This window comes from Vidua macroura, chromosome 1, assembly GCF_024509145.1.
Source record: "Vidua macroura isolate BioBank_ID:100142 chromosome 1, ASM2450914v1, whole genome shotgun sequence".
NCBI lineage: Eukaryota > Metazoa > Chordata > Aves > Passeriformes > Viduidae > Vidua > Vidua macroura.
The window spans coordinates 115864101-115882795 of NC_071571.1; the positions used below are offsets into that span (position 1 = coordinate 115864101).

The window sequence follows — 18695 nt, forward strand, 5'->3', positions numbered from 1 at the left end:
ATTAGGTGTAAAAGTAAAGAGACGAAAATTCTTTTTCTAGTTACCATAAAAAATTGTGTAAGCATGAAGCCTTCTTTTCCCAGGACAGGGATGAAAGACAGGGACAGTACACCTACACATAGTTTATGCAGCTTTCACTATTTTTTGTGTTTCTCAGGGTACAAATAAGGTCAAAGACAAAGGTAAGTGACATAGGAACAGGGAATTTCCTGACTTCCAGTGCCAAATCTATCCCTCCACAATTGTCCCATAACCTATGGGAACTGTGAACTAAACATCTTTCCAGAGAAGGCTGAGAAAATACAAGTTACTCATGAAAAAGACTTCAAATATTGCAGGATTTGGAAATACATTTTTCATTTTAGTATATGAAACTAGCCTCAAATTAGCTTTGAGTATTCTTAGAGTGTCTTCCATAAAAGTCATCCTTCTAAGACAGTAGAGGGTGATCAGGCCTTTAGAAATACAGAGGTTTTTATGGGAATGTTTTCAAATTTAATGGGGCAATGCCAATTCAGGTGATAAAACAGAACAGGTGATCAGAATTTCTGGGAAAGCCAGTTGTTTCTATGATTTGTTGCAAGTTGCCTCTCAGTTTCTCTTGGCTTTTATTACATGCTTAGGTATATAAATGAAGAACTTGAGCATCTACGAAAACTGTAATAATGGTAATAATGACTTACAGGGAACACCCTTAATGATTTTGGGTGGAAATATTAAACTCTGAAGTAAAAGAGGAACTAAGTAATGTAGAAGAATGAAATTTATGAGAAATCAAAGTTGCATATCATTGCCTCTAAGGTTTATTCAAAGATTTAGATGACAAAGTGACCCAGAATAATTCAGATGTTTCTTTCTCGAAATGCTTATAATTTGAATATGATTAATGTTCTTCATAAGATACACAATACTACAACTTCCCTTATATGAAAAATGTGCTCTGAAGAGCTATGCTGTACCAATGGGCATAAAACAAGAGCAAGAAACTGACATCACAGATTATCTCACTATTGGTGCAGCAACCCAGGCCTTTCTTCATCAGTTTTGCAGAGAACAAAGAGTGAGAAAAAATTAACATAAACTGTATTCCATTCTCATTTGCAGCTTCTGTACTAACAGAATTTCTCCTGTAAAAATGTTTTTGTCATGGAGGAATTAAGAATAAGATGAAAGCCTCAAAGTAAAACAGGACATGATTCCCAGGATTTGTTGGTAACTCTGAGATATTTCTTAAGTGGCACACTGTATTTCAAAATATAATTTTCTGTTGAAAAACAGGAACACCATTCAAATGCATCTTCTGAGCTTTAATAGGAAGGTTTTGGCTTATAATTTTAGAAATGTATTACTGGATCTACCACACTTCTTTTCTGTATGAAAAAGAAACTACTCCCCCTCAAACACCACCATCACCAACCAACCCCAAAACCCTGAAACTATTTTCCTGGTATTTTCATGGAAAAGAGTGAGATACTGATTTCTAGGACTGATAAGAAGATCTAACAGATCACTGTGAGACTTAGAAAGTATAAGCTTTACAAATTCCTTCTTGAGACAAGCAGATTAGCCTGAAAAGTATATGGAGCCAAATGTGCCCTTGGCTGAGGTTGCAGCAATACAGAATAAGGTTTTGCAGGGTGGCTATGCAGAATAGCTGAAATCTAGCTTAGAAAATAGGGTATTATTTCCTTTGCACTATTCTTAGCCTACTCATATCCTGCCTATATGGTTGGTGAACTTACAACTGCAGATATAGGTGGTAAGGTAGATACATCTTAGTTAAGAAAACTGAAAACAAGAAAGGCATCCTTAAAAGTGAGCCTTAAAATGAGCTCCTTGCCTGCAAATATTTAATCCTGAAACCTTTAACATTTAAATGATGGATAGTCCACCATATATTAATGTCACTAGTATGTGGGAGTCTTCAAAAATAATTTTTAAATATATTTTTCTCACCTCATGAGCCCTGCTCTTAAGCTCTGCAGCACCAGCAATGAAATTATACATTAAGATGTTCGGGCCCACAATATATTCCCAAACATAATGTCATGTCAATTTGCATTGACTCCTGTAATCATATTTAAAAATGATCATAGATCTAGAGTTAAATAGTAACTTATGTTCATGCAGAACAAAGGAATCCCAATACTCAACATATTTGCCTGCAATTGAGAAAATGATTGGTATTTGCAGGAAGCAATCTAGGCTTTGCTGCCTCGTTAATAAGACGAAAATAATATTTAATTACGCGTCGCCTAGAGAGTTTTAAACAATATAAATCAATAAACCTTGCTTTCCAAAGAGCCAAACTTCAGATAGCTTTTTCCTTCTCTCAAAGAAAAGTTTCCCTGTAGTACCTACTGGTACATGGAAGAATTTATTGAATGCATACATACTTTGGAAACAATAGTGCGTACTCTAATAGCTATTTGTATCTGAGAGCTTGCAAGTATGAGTTTAGTTAAGTACAATTGAATTATGATGGCACACGTGGTCAATAGATGACTGTTAAATGTTCTCTGTAATTCCTTAGGGTTTTATGGACTAGGCTTTGTAGATTCACTATTCTGCTCTGCAGTTAATTTGTTTCTTTTTAAATTAAGCCAATTATGAACATGTTATGTTAGCATTTTCTGAAAATTTACATAAGGATTTATTTTTATCAATTAAGTACCAGCACATATTCTGTGTAACTAATCTCCAAACTTCCGTTATTGGGGATTTTTTTTGTTCTTTAGGACCCTTACGTTGTAATTTCATTTGAAGACAGTTGCAGAACATGGGTGTGACTTCTCTCCAAACACAAGGAGATATTTCACCCATTATTTTCCAAGTATTTCTCCTGTCTTCATTTTTCCATGATTTACAACAGAATTGTGTTCCACACTAACAGGATACCTCATTGAAGTTTCAGACTGAAGACAGTACAGTCCATGCAAAGTTGTTGCTTGGTCATTCAACATAATACCTAATTAATTTTAAATTTTAGTGATTTTTCAGAAGTTTCTCAGAAAATTGCCAAACATAAAGGCATAAAAGAGAGTTGTGAAGAATTAAATGACGTGCTGACCAATGTAAAATAGCATAAAGAAGTGAATTATTTGTTAAGGAATAAATAGGATTTAAAATTATTTTTTAACTGAAAATATTCAATTAGATAGCACTTGAGGTCTTCAGAATACTTTTTGTTTCAATTCTTTTTCTTCTGACCAAAGGCTTCTTCCATGCTCTCAGGGAACTTAATGTAAGACTCGAGGAATAGCACTGCTTTTCTAGGAATGAAACTGAGGAGACAAACATTGAATTAGCCTTATTTTTTTTAGATAAAGGTACTCTATAAATAAAGAAATGACAAATACATTATATGTGCCCGGTACTTCTAATGTCTGGTAGTAACACATTTGGCACTTCAATGTTATAAATTGTGAAAATGAATGACAGACCAAGACATTTTGTGCAAGCCCAGCCTGCAGTGGTGGCAGGGACTGGAAGCAGACAGTGCTAGACCAGGCATTGTTCCCAGTGTACCATCTCAGGAAAATTTTTGAAGTTTCTATACCCAAGTGCAGCTTAAAACATGTCTTAGAGACAGAAGAGGCCAGAGGAATGTTATTCATCTAGATCATTAAAAAATCAAATCCACTGTTTCTTTAAAATTGGATAACTGGATTGACTACAGGAATATTAACTAAAGGACTGTTTTGACTAAACATTCCTGCTGATTTTACAGGCAAGCGGCAAAGGAAAGAAGGTAATGCTAGAAGACAAGTCACATGCTTACATTTTGAGACCAAGTAAGTATACAGCTGGAGGCATGATCAGATAAAATTTCTCCTTTTTAATTGCATCCACGATCCTGCTGGCTGCATACTCTGGATCATAAACAGGAAACAAACAGGGTTTTCTGTAAAACAAGAAAAAAGGGTTATGAAATTATAAAATGTAACTTTTGTGCTAAATACACACACATACATAATCTAATAATTTATGCATTTCCCCCCTTCCCCTGACATAGTCTCGACAAGGAATCTCCAAACCTTTTTGTTCCTGCTATCATCAAAATAAATTGAAAACATTTTGATGAAGTTGTGAATTTAATGACTTTTTTATAAGCTGACCACAATGAAGTTGATGCCCACTTTGATTGCAGCTTTGGAAACTTCCAAGCTTAGCCATACTATGTGCTGTTCTATGCATCATTGCTCTCCAGCAGTCCTTTTCTGCTGTAAATGCTGCTAAATAGACCAGGACCAGGCTTGTCCCCAGCCAGGAGAAGGGCTCTGCTCTGCATACATGTGCTACTGCACGATGATGAATTGTGCAAGCAAGAGCAGAGCGCTGAAAAACCAAGATCACTGGTACTGCACTCCTGCAATGGCTCATTCAGTGCTTGCAGCCTCTCCCATCAGTGCAGCCACAGAGCCACCCACCAGATACCATCACCACAGCTGTTCTCAGAAGTACAGCACCTGCCAGTGCAGACGGTTAATAAGGACAGATCATGGGTATCTTGACAGCCATAACTGTAATTACACTGCCCAAATTACTTGGGGCAGAGAACATCAGCACTCTCCTGACAAATAAGGTTCCCTTAACCCTTAAATACTGCTGTGTATCCCCAACTGTTCCTTGACTGTGAGGTCACTGCACAGTTCTTGCTATTCACTGTATGCAAGACTTGCATTTCTTTATGTCTGTGCCAATAGGACAAAAATACTGAATTGAAAATCAAATCAACCAGTAAAGAACTGAATATGATATACCCAATGAGTGGCAATTATTTTTAGATATGAAACAGTACAAATCTAAGCTTTACTTACGTGCTTTTGAAGCCTTTGCTTAACTTAGTACTAATAAAATAAGGGCAAATGATTGTGGTTTTAATGCCATGTTTTCCTCCATGATACAGTTCTGAATGTATGGCTTCCATCATTGCAATGATCGCACCCTTACTTGCCAAATAATCTAGAAAGGGAAGAAAAGAGAAATATCCAAAATTTTAAAAGCACCACAGTAAAAGCTATATACACATCTGAATTCTTTGTAATACCATTTAAGCCATGATATTATTTAGTTCTATCATTGGCAGTCTTGTAATTAGTATTTAAAGCATATTGGTGATCCAGCTCTGGAGATTAATGGCTCTTCCCATGAATGATGCACAGAGGAGTTTGTGGTTTTCTTTTTTTTTCAGTGCACTGTAGAAAGATGTAGGCAAATGAGCTTATGCAGCATTTTCTGTAAATTTCCAGATACTCATATGCCAATCAGGCATTCTTTCAGTTCAGAATATCTTCAACTTTTAATATCATAGGATACATTTCAGAAAGAACTATTTCTAGTGGTTAAATAAAAATACCTTACTTATAAATGCTGCTTCAGCCTATTACTTCTGATTTGCCCTGCAACTGTTTTGTTTGGCCAGGAAGACTGAACCTTATCTGATTTTTATTGTTTGATGAATGTATGAAATCCTATCCTCAGAGATAATCAAAACTTGTCCTCACACAGCCCTGTGCAACCTAACCTAACCTGGGCCTGTTTTTATCTGGGGATATGGAGCAAGTGACCTACATGGATTGCTTCCGACATAAATTATTCTAGAGTCTTCCAATTGTTAGAAATTAATTTAATACAGTGCCTTACATGTAATTTCCTAAAATATTTTCAAATGTGTGTGAAAATAGTTGCTAGATACAATGGAATCCAATTTTGCTAAAAGACTGATTCCAAAGACTGGCATCAGAAGTAGTTTGCTAATCTTCAGGAGTTCACTGACAGTGAATGATGGGACCACACAGCCTAAAAATATATATCTAAGGTGTAAAAGGTTATAATGCATGGATGGGAAGGCCCACTCCCATAAGCCTTACAGTTATATGATGAAAGCTGAATGTGACTTGTATTATCAATACCAAATACTGATAATATATCAAGGTAACCCCTAGCTAACAGGTGGCAAATAAACACTAGAGTAACACCATCAATCAGCAGAAGAAACAAGAGATCCTTATTACACTGAAGTTCAAGTTCTCATAGGGTGACCTCTGAGATACAATCAACATGTAAGAGAGACTTGAGGAGAGACTGGGAAGCAGTCTGATGAAATAGGCTAGACTAGCAGACTGCTCTCCTGAGGGAAACAGCTGAGAATACTGAGCTTTAAATAGCTTAAACCATACTTCATTCAAATTAATTTTATTGAAAATTATGCCAGAATGCCTTCTGCACTTGAAAAACCAACTGAATGTGTAGTTCTAGGTACAACACTTGTGTGTCTCAGGTCTCTGAACATTCACCTGCAGAAAAACTGTCATGAGAAAACATTAGACAACTTGTATGCAGGGCTCCCTCCCACTGCACGTGTATGAGCTGAATTGTCCTTCTTATGTGGAGAAAAGATAGTCTATAACCAGACAGTAAAACCTGCAGAGAGCTCCCTGTGTCGCTCAGGCATATGACACCATCCCACTCCAGTACACCATCACCTTTGGCAACCACAGGTTCTTGTCAGTATAGGCTGCTTCAGCCAAGCATTTATGAGGTGTCCAAGAAAAGTGATTAGTATGTAGATTTATTTTGTAATGGCAGTGGACAATAATTACCTGACTGCCTGTAGAGTCCCAGTAATCCAGCTCCACTGGCTGTGCTAACCAGGTGCCCACGGTTACAAGCCACCATGGCTGGAAGAAAGGCCTTGCAAGTCTAAAAGAATATAAATACATTTATTTTAAAATCCCCTTTATAAATAGGCATAACAAAGATGTTTCATTCCAAAATTAGGTGAGACAGCCTGACCTGCTTTCTGGGTCTTCAATACCTAAGAAGCCCAAACGACATTTTATCTCTGTAACAATTTTTAAATGACAGACAACATTTCCTTGAATGACAGCCCTCTGTCTGAAGATCTAACAGCATTAAAAGCATCTTATTAAAAGCAGCAAAGTTTGTATTTTCTCTGCTTTCCTGGTTCCTCACAATTTGTCTATTGCTAAAGGTTTGGTACACAAGAGGGAGCTAGAAGTCAACACATTAAGGAGAGATCAGCTGTCTGTGGGTCGTTTTTGTTACCAGCCGAACTGCCTGACAATTCCAGCATTCCAGGACACCACTGTGCACCCACAGTTGTGCACCCACATACTAACTGGGAACAATGCAATGTTTTACAAAGGAGGAGATATAAAAAAGAGATGAGCAGTAACATTTTTTTTTTTCAGTAGCTGAGGAATCCTATTAGACTCCAGGTGTGAGTGCTTAGTACTTTGCTATCTTCCTGCCCTGCATTTCTTCAGACCTTCCAGGGGGAACACCTCTCCCAGTCCATTTTCCTCAAGTATTTGGAAGAATGATGCAGTGTGGCTGGGGAATACTTAGAGGACTTATATCTACGATGATTTTCCATTGAGGAATGCCTTTTAACAAAGGAGTTGCAGTGCTATATTGTTCCCTGATGGAGACTGTTCACTCAGGCATATACACAGGAACTGCAAGAGGGGGCAATAGTAACACTCTCTCACAAAAAAACTCTCCTAAATCTACTGAGATCCCAAATAACTGCAAATTCCTCCAGAGGTAAAAAAAACAAAACAAATTCTTACCAGCTGGATTAGTTTTCTATGTACTTCAATCAGATGGTGACTAGGAAAGAAAGCACAGCCTGAAGGGCAACATGTGCAGCATAAAATCATGGAATCATTTAGGCTGGAAGAGACCTTTAAAATCATTGAGTCCAACTCTAAGTGTACCACTGCTAAGTCTGCCAGTAAACCATGGTTGTGTCTCCCTGAATGCTGCAAGTCTCTTAGGCAAAGCCTTCAGATGCTTTGGAAACATCAGGAACAGGGAAGTCACATGCCATCATGTCAGCACTCTCCTTTCAACCACAGCTGTTACAGGTGGGGTGTGTTGCATGATACAGCTGCACAAACTTTGATTTACCAGAGTGCCCAGGCAGGTTTGTGTTAACATTACTGAGACATACTGGGGAGACTGTCTCCAATTACAGGATGATCATGAAAACATATATTCCCCCAATCAAGGTCCTTCACATCCCTATTCCTAGCTGAGTTTTTGAGGTAGATGCCACCATTGTGGTTTTCACACCAAAATACTTGTCTGTACCTTTTGGTCACTCAGGAGTAAAAAACCCACAAAAACTTTACCCAGACTTGAGAAAAGAAGTTGGTTCTGAAGGTTTTTTCAAAGTCTTCATCTGTAAGGTCACAGAACTTTTTCCCAATCAGTATGTCAGCATTATTGATTAGAATAGTAACATCTCCAACTTCTTTTCTAACCTGAATTAAAAAAAAAAAGGATAAACAGAAAGCTTTAGAAGGTATCCTTGCCTCTTGTGCTTCATTTATGAAAATGTTTAGTACATTTGCAATAACTGATATGTATGAAAACATAAGTATGCAAGAACTGTTGTATTGCATTAGATCAAAGGTCCATCTAAGCCCACCAACCCTTGTCTCATGGTGGAAAGCAATGCAAAAAGGACCTGGGCTCTGAAGTCTCCCGTGTGCTCAACTTTTCACATGCTGCAAATTAAGATCCTTTGAGAGGTATAAGATATCTATATCATTGTCTTTAATCTATCCCAGTGATTCTCCACCCTGCCCCCTTCCCCAAATTTGTCTAATTGCTCCCTGAACTCCAGAATACTTTTGGCAGGTTTACTACACACCGTGAGCATGGTTTAACTGCAATCAGAACACTTCCAGTTCCCTATTTTTGGTGTTGTGAGAACGTGTATTCCTCTGCTAAGCCTGCTCAACCCCTTTTCCATAGAATTTCATCTGAATTGGAAAGAATTCAGCTCAGATAACTGGGGGATACCATCCTCTGAGCACAATAGCATCTACCATGAAGTAGACAGATAAAATCATCATTAGCTCAATTTGGGTTTGTTTTCAAAAGATTTTGTGCCATGATTTGGATTTGTATCAAAGCAGATGGCCAAGTTTTACTTATAGTATGAAGAATAAGTCTCACAGATTTTTCTGCTAAAGGTGGATGGTCTCAAAAATTATGTTATGACTACAAAAATGTTAAAATCCTACATGTGCTGCTGTCTGGCAATTTGGAAACAGGTGATTGAATCTGGTGCCCCAACTTTTGACCTTCCTTTGGCTCTCTCAGGGAACCTTAGCATTCAGTGAAGATTTGTTTGACATTTCTCCAGCTGTGTCAGGTTTAGGCCTTCTCATTGACAAGTAGGGCTGGGCTGAGATACTTGCACCTTTCCATCTGCATAAATGAATGCAAATCATTCACTGCTCAACCCCACACTGTTCAGTATGGCAGGATTACTCAATTCTTCCTTTGAGGAACACATCTGTACTTTCTCCCCACTCTTTTAACTGCTGTGTCAGTCCATATGATGATCCTTCTTTCCTTAACATGACAGCATATCTTCAGCAATGGCAGCATTTTATTTGCCATGGTATCAGTTATCCTGTTTACTCACTACTATAAGATATGTGTGAAGCTTGGCTTCCATTTAGAAAAATCAAGATTATTATTCTACATTATGTATATTTTCAGGTGTCTGTTTGTTCTTCTGTTAACATAATTTCTACTAGTTTTCCGTAAGACAGGTTCATAGTGTGTTTGTGTTCTCTCAAGTGCCTTTTAAGACTGGCATATTTACTATGCTTTGTTCTTTTATTATCTGTTATAGCAAAACACACATTCTGCATTTCTAGCCCATCAGATTCATGTCTGTTTTCCTTTAGAATTCCCAGGGGGACACCTCTTGTTTTTGAAAATTAGTTGCTGTTCACTTGACCAGTTTGTTCTAAAACCTCTTCTATAGAGACTTCAATGGTCTCTTTTGTTTCCTAGAAACAAAACTTACATTATGGGGAAATACTTATGCTTTGCAGGAGTGAGTATACCAAATAAAGCCAATTAATTTAACTTCCTTGCTATTGCTTTCTCCTCTATGTCCAAGCTCAAGTCTTTTCATATTACCAATCAAAAATTTGCAGGTATTTCCAAGAGTAGGAGGAGGCCCATATTTGAAAAGCTCTTCATCTAAGAAAATTTCTATCTCCACTAGGACTGAACAATACATGCAAATATCTGTGAATATGTTGGTGTTGTTAACAATAATTTGACACCTTAACAGCAATTTTTAAATTTTGAACCGCTCTTTAAGTTTCTGTTGGCAGGTCAATCTGTGCACTTCAGAATAGCGTTTGCTGATTGGGCACAGTAAATTCCACAGGCTGCAGTCCTGTGGCTGATTTGGTTAATGTGTTTGGAGATCGAAAATTACTGGGGGGCACAAAACTCTGCTAAAGTAAGAACAAACAAATAATTTCAAAATGTTCTTTTTTTTTTTGTCTACAGTGTGAGTGAGCTGTGGCCCACATGCTACTTACAAGTATGGGTAAAAGAAACCCTTGCTGATTTGAAAGCATGAGAATTGCAGTTCCAGATACTTACAGATCCTGAATCCAACTTTCCTTTTAAAAGTACTTTTCCTTAAGAACATTTCTTGAGTAAAAAAGGTGTTTCAAACTTTCATTAACTTGCTCAGAAAGACTTAATATGATTTGGTTAAAATTAAAAACAACCAAAAAACAAAGAGGCAAGCCCCTCCATGTCCCCAGCTTTCCACCCACAACTTGTAGAAAATTAATGTTACATTTCACGTCTATTCTGAAACAATCTATCAACATTCACATCATAAAACAATTAAGCTAATTTCTCTGATGTATGTCTTCAGACACAGAATGTCAAAGATGTGACTTGAGAGTCATGTATATAAGCATATACATTGAGAATTTAACAGAAGTTTACACTCGGATGAAGTTTGCAGAGTGACTAACTGGATTATAAGTGAAGTTACATCAAGAAGCATTTTCAGTCAGTTTAAGGAAAAGTAAAAATTATTCATGTTCAATGTCCAATTCCTGAACTTTGACAATAATAATAATAATAATAATAATGTAATAGTTTACAAAACATTGGTCAGCACAGCAGAAGAGTTTCATTGAAAATGGAGCTTTACCTTACTTTCCACCTGTATTGATCAAAAAAGGAACTGAAGCTCTCAATTTGACTGGAGACCAGCCACATCCTAATGACATGTCTGAAAACATGACGTGCCACATCACCCTTAAAGAACTACAGTTTCCTTCCTAAACAAATAGGCAAAGGAAATAATCCCCCTTTTACAACATCCACTGATTGTTCTTTTATTTTAAAATTATTTATTGATATCTTAAAGAAACTATAAAGCCTAAATAGGCTAATATATGAAGATAAACTCTGCTGCATGTTTTACCACACTCTTAATCTAAATATTACCATCTCACAATGAAGAATAGAAATGGATAAATCTCAACAGAACTGATTAAACCCAGTTACTTTGTTGCAACCATAGTTTAAGTTCCATCTCGAAACTATTCAAAAGGAGAAAGGCATTGCCCTACATGATTACTTTCCTCTAGGAATGGTTTCTAAAAAACAATAAATTCAACAGGATATTAAACAGAAGTAAAAATGCAGATCTTACCTTGTCTGCCTGTTCATAGACATCCTCCCTCCTGCTGCAGTCACAGTGGTAGACAAACACCCGGTTGGCTCCATTTTCTTGGGCTAATCTGCTTGTTTCTTTGTTACCTTCATCATCGATGTCCCACAGAACCAAGGTTACTCCCAAAGGAGCCAATTTTAAGGCAACCTGCCTTCCAATCCCATTTGCAGAGCCAGTAATAAGTACTATTTCACCAGCAAAATATTTTTTGCGTAGAGGAAATAAACAGAAGGTGTTCTCAATAATTAAAAAAATGAAAAATTTCAGGTACTGTAGTAACTTCTGGATGCATCTGAAGTTGAACATGATTTCTCAGGCACAAGCACCACTCTTCTATTGTGCAAAGCCAGAAACACAATGCATTACAATAGTGGGATATTGACCAAAAAAAAAAGAAGTTGGCCTTCAAACAGCAAGTTCTTTTGCAGTGTTCTTCTGTGCAGATACAGAATATATTATTAAAGACTTTTATTGTGAAAGCTACCTTACTACCTTACTAGTAGGATTAAAGCAACTATCTTCCTCTAGATCCTACAGACCTGTTTCATCCCGAGTTCCTCACCTTCCAACTCTGTTTATAAAGACGTTTGGTAACATACATTTTAGACAGGTATCTTGCGGCAACAGCCATAGAGCACTTTGTTTTCGCAGCAGGGTGATGCTAACTGAACAAAAAAGTACTGAACACGCTGGTGCGATATCAACCTTAGGAAGGAAGGTGTCCTCCTTAGCAGGAGATGTGACCTCTTTCGGAAGCCAGGCAATCGGAACATTCCCACACCCTGTGTATTTTCCAGTGCCGTGCGGCTGAAATCACAGCACGTATTCCCATTTGCCAGCAACTGACCAGCCACAGGGAAAAGCCTGGCCCTGGCACTTACGAGCCTTGGTTTTCATCCTGCTTTAGGCAGCACCACTCCCTTTACAGAGTTTGGGAAGGGACAGGAGAGGCTCAGGAGAAGAAGCGCCCGCACCGTCCCGGCGGATCGGACGCGTTCCGTCCCGTCCTGTCCTGTCCCGTCCCGTCCCCCCGCGGCTGCGGCCCCTTGGCCCCCTCCCGCTCCTGCCCCAGCTGTCACATCTTCGCCCCTTCCCTACGCCCGGTCCCCCCGCGCTCACCGCCAGCTCCCGCCTGCTCGCCCGGACCAGGGCTGGCCTGGCCCTGCCCCGAGGGCTTGGCTCCGTGCGGGGGCGGGGGCGGCCCGGGGAGGTGCGGGGTGCGGGCCCGGGCAGGCGGCGTTTCTCGGCTGGGCGGGTGCAGGATGCCGTCGGGGCCACCCGGCTTTGCGGCACAGGGCACCTGGGTGCCTTCCCGAGGGCACTTGTTGGGCGGCAGCGCCCTCTCCCACATCGGGACATCCCGCTGCTGCTGCTGCTGCTGCTGCTGCCGCGTCGGTGGCCCTCCCTCGCCCGGCCGGCCCGGCCAGCGGGGAGGCACCACTGGCTCCATCCCGCCTGGCCGCTCCATCCCACCCGGCCGGGGCTCGGAGAGCAAGTACTCTCCCTCTGCTGCTGCTTCGCTGGAGGTACAAAATCAAACACTTCTTAATTTATATAATAAATTACTGTCTCCGGCTTGCCAGGCTGGGAGCAAAAAGGCAGATGATGATTTTAAGTGTGGCCCCTAAAACAGGGAATCCCCTGATTATCATTTTACACCTTTACAATTACTTTTGTGGGTCCACAGTTTTCCATACATGAGTTATCCAACTCTAAAACAACAGTCCCACACCACTGTATCAGCAATATTTTTGGATAGAAAACCACACACATACTTAGGTCTGTAAGAATGTGCTTCTCCTGTGGCATCCATCAGCTTGTATCGATCGCCGTGAGTCTTCCACATACTGTTTATGTAAAAAGGCAATGAAGAGAACGCTACTGATTTGGTGTTCTTTGCATTTCAAATGAGTTACACTAGAGATCTTGTTCATTGGCTAGTCATAAAAGGAAAAAAATGGAATAAATTCACAGTGTGCTCTGATGTACACATCTGTGTTGCATACACCATTCAGATTACAGTATATGGGAATTCATAAGGTATTTTTCTGTTAAGCTGAGATAAAATGATAGCTCACAAAATTTGATGTAATTTACACCAAGAAATATGGTGGAAAACTGTGTGCTGTCAGTGTAAACAGTTGTATGGAAGGGATATGTTTCCATGCACAGTTAACTGTTGAATATTCTATTTAGGTGCCAGCAAAAGGGGAAGCTGAAATATCCCCACTGAGGATGAAGGCAGATCTCAAAGCCTCAGTGCACTGTGGTTCCAAACAAGGTGCCAAGAAATGCAAAATAGGTGGGTAACCTAACTCCAAGTGTCCTATGCTGTAATCAGTAATTACATGGCAAAAGAAGCAGATTACGGTGAGGGGAAGTTGAGATGATTCAGCAATGAATTCCTGGTTATGAAACAAACCAGGGAAGATGCTTGTTTATTATGATGACATTTCAAGGTGAACAACATTGGTGAGGAACGGTGTTGCAACCGGAACTTCGTAAGCTGTAAGTTAACAGGAGGAGCCTGTTTCCAAAGCACATGCTTGTGCAAGTATGAAAACACATGACTTCCTTGCTCTTATGCTGAACTGACCTAAGGAGCAGCCAGATATCATTCTATAAGTGATGAAAATTACAATGATGATTAATAATTTATATACCTAAATTAGATGCTTTAGTATGGTAATGGAATGTTACAGCTTGTTGCTATCTTGAGGTAAAGAGTGGATGTGGTAAGGGGTCTTGGGGAACACAGAGTGATTTAGGATTGCATTCCGCTCACTGCCAGCTAGATTTGATGATTCCTTTAGAGAATTGTTTAGCATTTTGAAATTGAGTATTTGCGTGGCTTTTTGTCTCAGTTTTGTCCTAGTGTTTCAAAACACTGAATTGTGTTGTCAAACAGAAACTTATTCTCCTGAATAATGTATACACTGTAACTGGTCTCTAGCCCCAAACTTACCCTTCTCTGCAATTAACTTTGAATTTGTACCAGAAGCTCCATTTCCTAAGTAATAGTAAGAACAAAGGAATGAAATTGTCTATATTTGATCACACTGAAAAAGAAGCAAAAAAAAAAAACCAAAAAAAACCAAACAAAAAAACCCCAAACTGCTGCAGCTAGCGAAGCCACGGAAATAGTTCTGTGAGGGATATTTTTATTATTGACCTTCCAGTAACAAACCTTCACATCTGTCATTTGTTTTAAATCATAACAAATCTAGTAAACATAGGAAACAGGGCAAATGCACAAATAGATCAATCTAAAAGTTAAAAGTACATCAGTAACAATATCAAGAGCAGAGATAACCACACAACCATGCTTAAAAATGACAGATCACAGAATGTTTATTCACCTCTGTACACCTTGTATATAGTCCATGTTATGAGAAGTTAAGAGACGTCATAAGAGGCTGTTGTGGTTTAACCCCAGACATCAACCAAGCCCCATGCAGCCTTTTGCTCAACTCCCGTTTGATCAGGGAGAGAACTTGGAATGAAAAAACTAGAAAACTAGAGACATAAAGACAGTTTAATAAGGAAAGCAAAAGCTGGGCACACAAGCAAAGCAAAAGAATGAATTAATTCACTGTTTCCCATGGGCAAACAGGTGTTTGGCCATCTCCAGGAATGTCATCATGTGTAATGGTTACTTGGGAAAACAAATGCCGTCACTCCAAAGGTTCCCTTCCTCCTCCTACCCCCCACATTGCATACTGGACATGATGCCATAATGTCTGGAATATCTCCTTGGTCAGTTGGGGTCACCTGTCTCAGCTGTGTCTTCTCCCAGCCTCCCCTGCACTCCCATACACTCATGGCAGCAGGAGAAACAGAAAAGACCTTGGCTCTGTGTAAGTCCTGCTCAGCAACAGCAAAATCATCTTTACATTATCAACCCCATGTTCAGCACAAAAATCAGCATGGAAATGTAGTGAGTGATTTGGCTGAGGCTTTTTCATGGTGTAAATCCTCTGGCATACTTGAAATTGTCAAGGTGATAAAATTGACAGTATTTCAGTGAGTATATGCTTGTTTGATGCGTGAAATTGTCATGTCTGCTAATGGCCATGCACAGTAATTGTAAGTATAATTCATTTTATTGGCTAGCCTTTTGACTGGTAGTAAAGATTACGGTTAGATAATTACTCTTGTCCTCAAGCCAGCTGGGCCTTTTGAATATTTCTGGTGGATTATACATTGATCAATACTTTTTGTCACTAAAAATGTAAAGATGCTTACTTGCAAGGTGCTGAGACGAATGGTATTGAAAAGTATCTTCTCTGCTGAGCTGCAATAGGTGCTTTAAATGTATGTTATTAATTACTGGTAATTATTATATCCCACAGCTTTTAATAAATGGCTATTAAGTATTTTTCAATATATTAATAATTCATTCATATATTATCAGCATGTAAAACTTAAAACTCTACTGCCAAAAAGAAAAATATGGATTTAGTAGAATAGGATTATTTTATTAAAGTGCTTGATAAATAATTACCTTACTGGGCAGCTGAATAACTTGGGTTTGTCTTTTTAAAACTTAATATAATCCATTCACTTACTGCAAACAGATAAGACAAACAAATTCCTTGATAAATACAGACAAGGGATATTTTAACATTTTCTGACAAAAAACCTCCCAAATACACATAATTCCTTAAAAGGTGAACTGTTTAGCAGTGGTAAAGATTGGTAAGGAAAAGAACCTCTCTGTAGGTCACTAGTATTTGTTGAAGTTAGCGAATTGATAGAATAAAAACAAAATGTCCATGTTTATAAGGACCCAGAAAGAAGCACAGAGTGTTTTTCTGTGATAGTGAATTAAGTCATGTGATTGACTTTTTAGAGTAATCCAATATTGAATACAAGTGGGAATCCCTTACTATACAGGGTATGTGACAACCTTAACTCTCCGGTTTTAATAATTTTAACTTTCAGCATGGCAGGAAAAGCTCCAGTTGTTTCCTGTGTCAAAACATGCTTCTGATCCATAGAGGTCAAAGACATCAGCCTGAAATCTCAGCAGATAGCTATGTCTTAAATCTAAGTAATAGTTTTATTAATTCATCAGAAGGAAATCCTCAGCACAAATTCAATGAATCCCTTGGATCTGTGCATATTCTTTCTGACAATTTTGGCCAAAACTCAGGACTACAATGGAGCACCCACTAGGCAATGTGCTCTGCAGTGAAACTGTCATTCTACCTCAAGATGGAGTTGATCAGAGATATGCAGGAAGTGGCTGTACACCCTATAAATGAAGAAGAAAAGGAGTTCCAGCTCACAAAACTTGGATCTTGTATCCTGAATCAAAGCATGAGTTGCTGGCTTTCCAAGGAATAGTAGGGAGCACAGAAGATCTCCTTTCCTAGGTTTTTATTTTTTTTCTTTTTCTTTTAATTGGTTCAATATACTTCATCACACAGTCAGCCAAACTAATTTAATCTCCACTGAACTAAAAATTAATAGCTGCTGTATGAGATAGCGGTTGTAATACTGCTGAGGCATGATCCTGGGTATAATGCCTGGATCCAGCATGGATATCTACCCAGCCTAGATATAGGCTACTGCAGCTATGGGAGGTTTGTACTTACAGGTGTGTAAGAAAAACTTTCAATACTGTAAAGAAAATCCTTAGCTAATGAATTTAAGCCATCCTACAGCGAGCCTACAGAGACACTGCAGCTCTAGAGCTATGGGGATGTGCAGGGATCCCTCTGCAGGCCTGTGCATGCCTCATTCATCTTCTAAGATGTTGCTTATCTGGATCCACATCTAACCCTGCAGCTGCTTAATATCCTGCCAGTTGGTAACCACCATGTCAGGCAAAGGGCAGCTCCACCCTGTGACTGAGAAGGTGCTTGGAGTATGTGCCTCACCAGCTCCAGGTCTGTGACGTGGCAGTATGCAGGTGTGGTAAGTGTGAGACTACAGTCATATCTGGTGTAAGGGCACGAGCTGCAGGACACCAGTGCCTGTCTGCTGCTTCATTCTGGTGAAAACATAGAGCTACATTCCCTGGGAAGAGGGCACAGGGCACAGAGCCTGTCATTATTGTGTTTAAAGACACTTAAGAATTTGAGCTGCAGGGCCTCACATCCCTGGAAATGTAAAACATATGGGAAAAAGCTGCTGCTCACTGTGCTCTTCACAAGGGAAAATACAGGTATCTTGGGGACCATTTTAGGCGAATGAGGAGAGGACAAAATGGTAACGTTTTCTGTCATAGGTAGAAAACTGGCTTTGCTTCCCAGAGTGAAATATCATATTCCCCAAAAATGCAAGGGAGGAAAATGTCTTCTTCATTCAGTTAGTCAGACATACGAAGTAATTTTGTGTGTAGTCTGACCAGTTCTTCCTGTCAAGTGGTATTCCCTTCCAATTAATTGAAAGGCTGAAATAACCCTCTTTAACTCTTTTCAACTTGAATGACAAGTATTTAGACTATTTTACTGGGATGGGTTGTTTATTTACATGTAGGTACAATGGCACTTGAACATAGTCATAAATAATTTACATATTTTCTTGTCTACTGAAAAAGAGTTCTTATTTAAGTGATGGTAGTACTGAGGACTACAAAAAATGGGTAACCTGATCTCTTTTAGCCTGACTAAACAATATTCACTGTCACTCTATGGCAGCTGTAGAGCCTAATAGTGATGGGGCAGTAATAGTAGTTCTGGGGAGACTGATAGTAAGGGGAAGGAAAGATGGCATTCTTGTTCAGAAAGTATCCCTTTTCTGAGACCACTTTCTGAGATCTGGGACTGGGTTGGCTTAGGGACTTGGAACTCCAACAATACAGAACAGAAGACAAAGGGGATGTGCTGATGGATGTCTGGGCACTTAGGATGACAAACTGCTGTTTTATAATAGCTGAAGCTTCTTCAAGGTGTGACTCAATGCACCTGCTGAACTTGAATAATCAAATAGTCTGAAAATCACTAACCAAAGAATAATTATCCCAAGAAGAAGTACAACCAGGAGACCAGAAGACCTGGAGTACACTAACACTGCCAGCAAACCACAAAAGACCTCAAAGCAGAGCAAGAACTCGAGGGGATGCCTTCAGTAGTGACGGATATTATTCGGCAAAGGACTTCCTCTAAGAATTTATCTTTATCGCTGCTATGCCTATTTA

The 18695-nt window shown here is 39.1% G+C and overlaps 1 protein-coding gene and 1 long non-coding RNA gene across 2 annotated transcripts; one reads left to right on the top strand and one right to left on the bottom strand.

Annotated features, from left to right (window-relative positions):
* Positions 1-785: 785 nt before the first annotated feature.
* LOC128809183 (epidermal retinol dehydrogenase 2-like) lies at positions 786-11906 on the bottom strand. The gene is made up of 6 exons (XM_053980952.1): positions 11528-11906; positions 8163-8294; positions 6606-6705; positions 4821-4965; positions 3782-3904; positions 786-3284 (listed from the first exon to the last, which is right to left on the bottom strand). The coding sequence occupies exons 1-6, from the start codon at positions 11852-11854 to the stop codon at positions 3191-3193; spliced, it is 921 nt and encodes a 306-aa protein (XP_053836927.1). The 5' UTR covers positions 11855-11906; the 3' UTR covers positions 786-3190.
* Positions 11907-15296: 3390 nt separating this feature from the next.
* LOC128815761 (uncharacterized) lies at positions 15297-18695 on the top strand. Its single transcript, XR_008439713.1, has 2 exons — positions 15297-15409; positions 18527-18695. It is a non-coding gene; the product is annotated as an uncharacterized LOC128815761 (long non-coding RNA).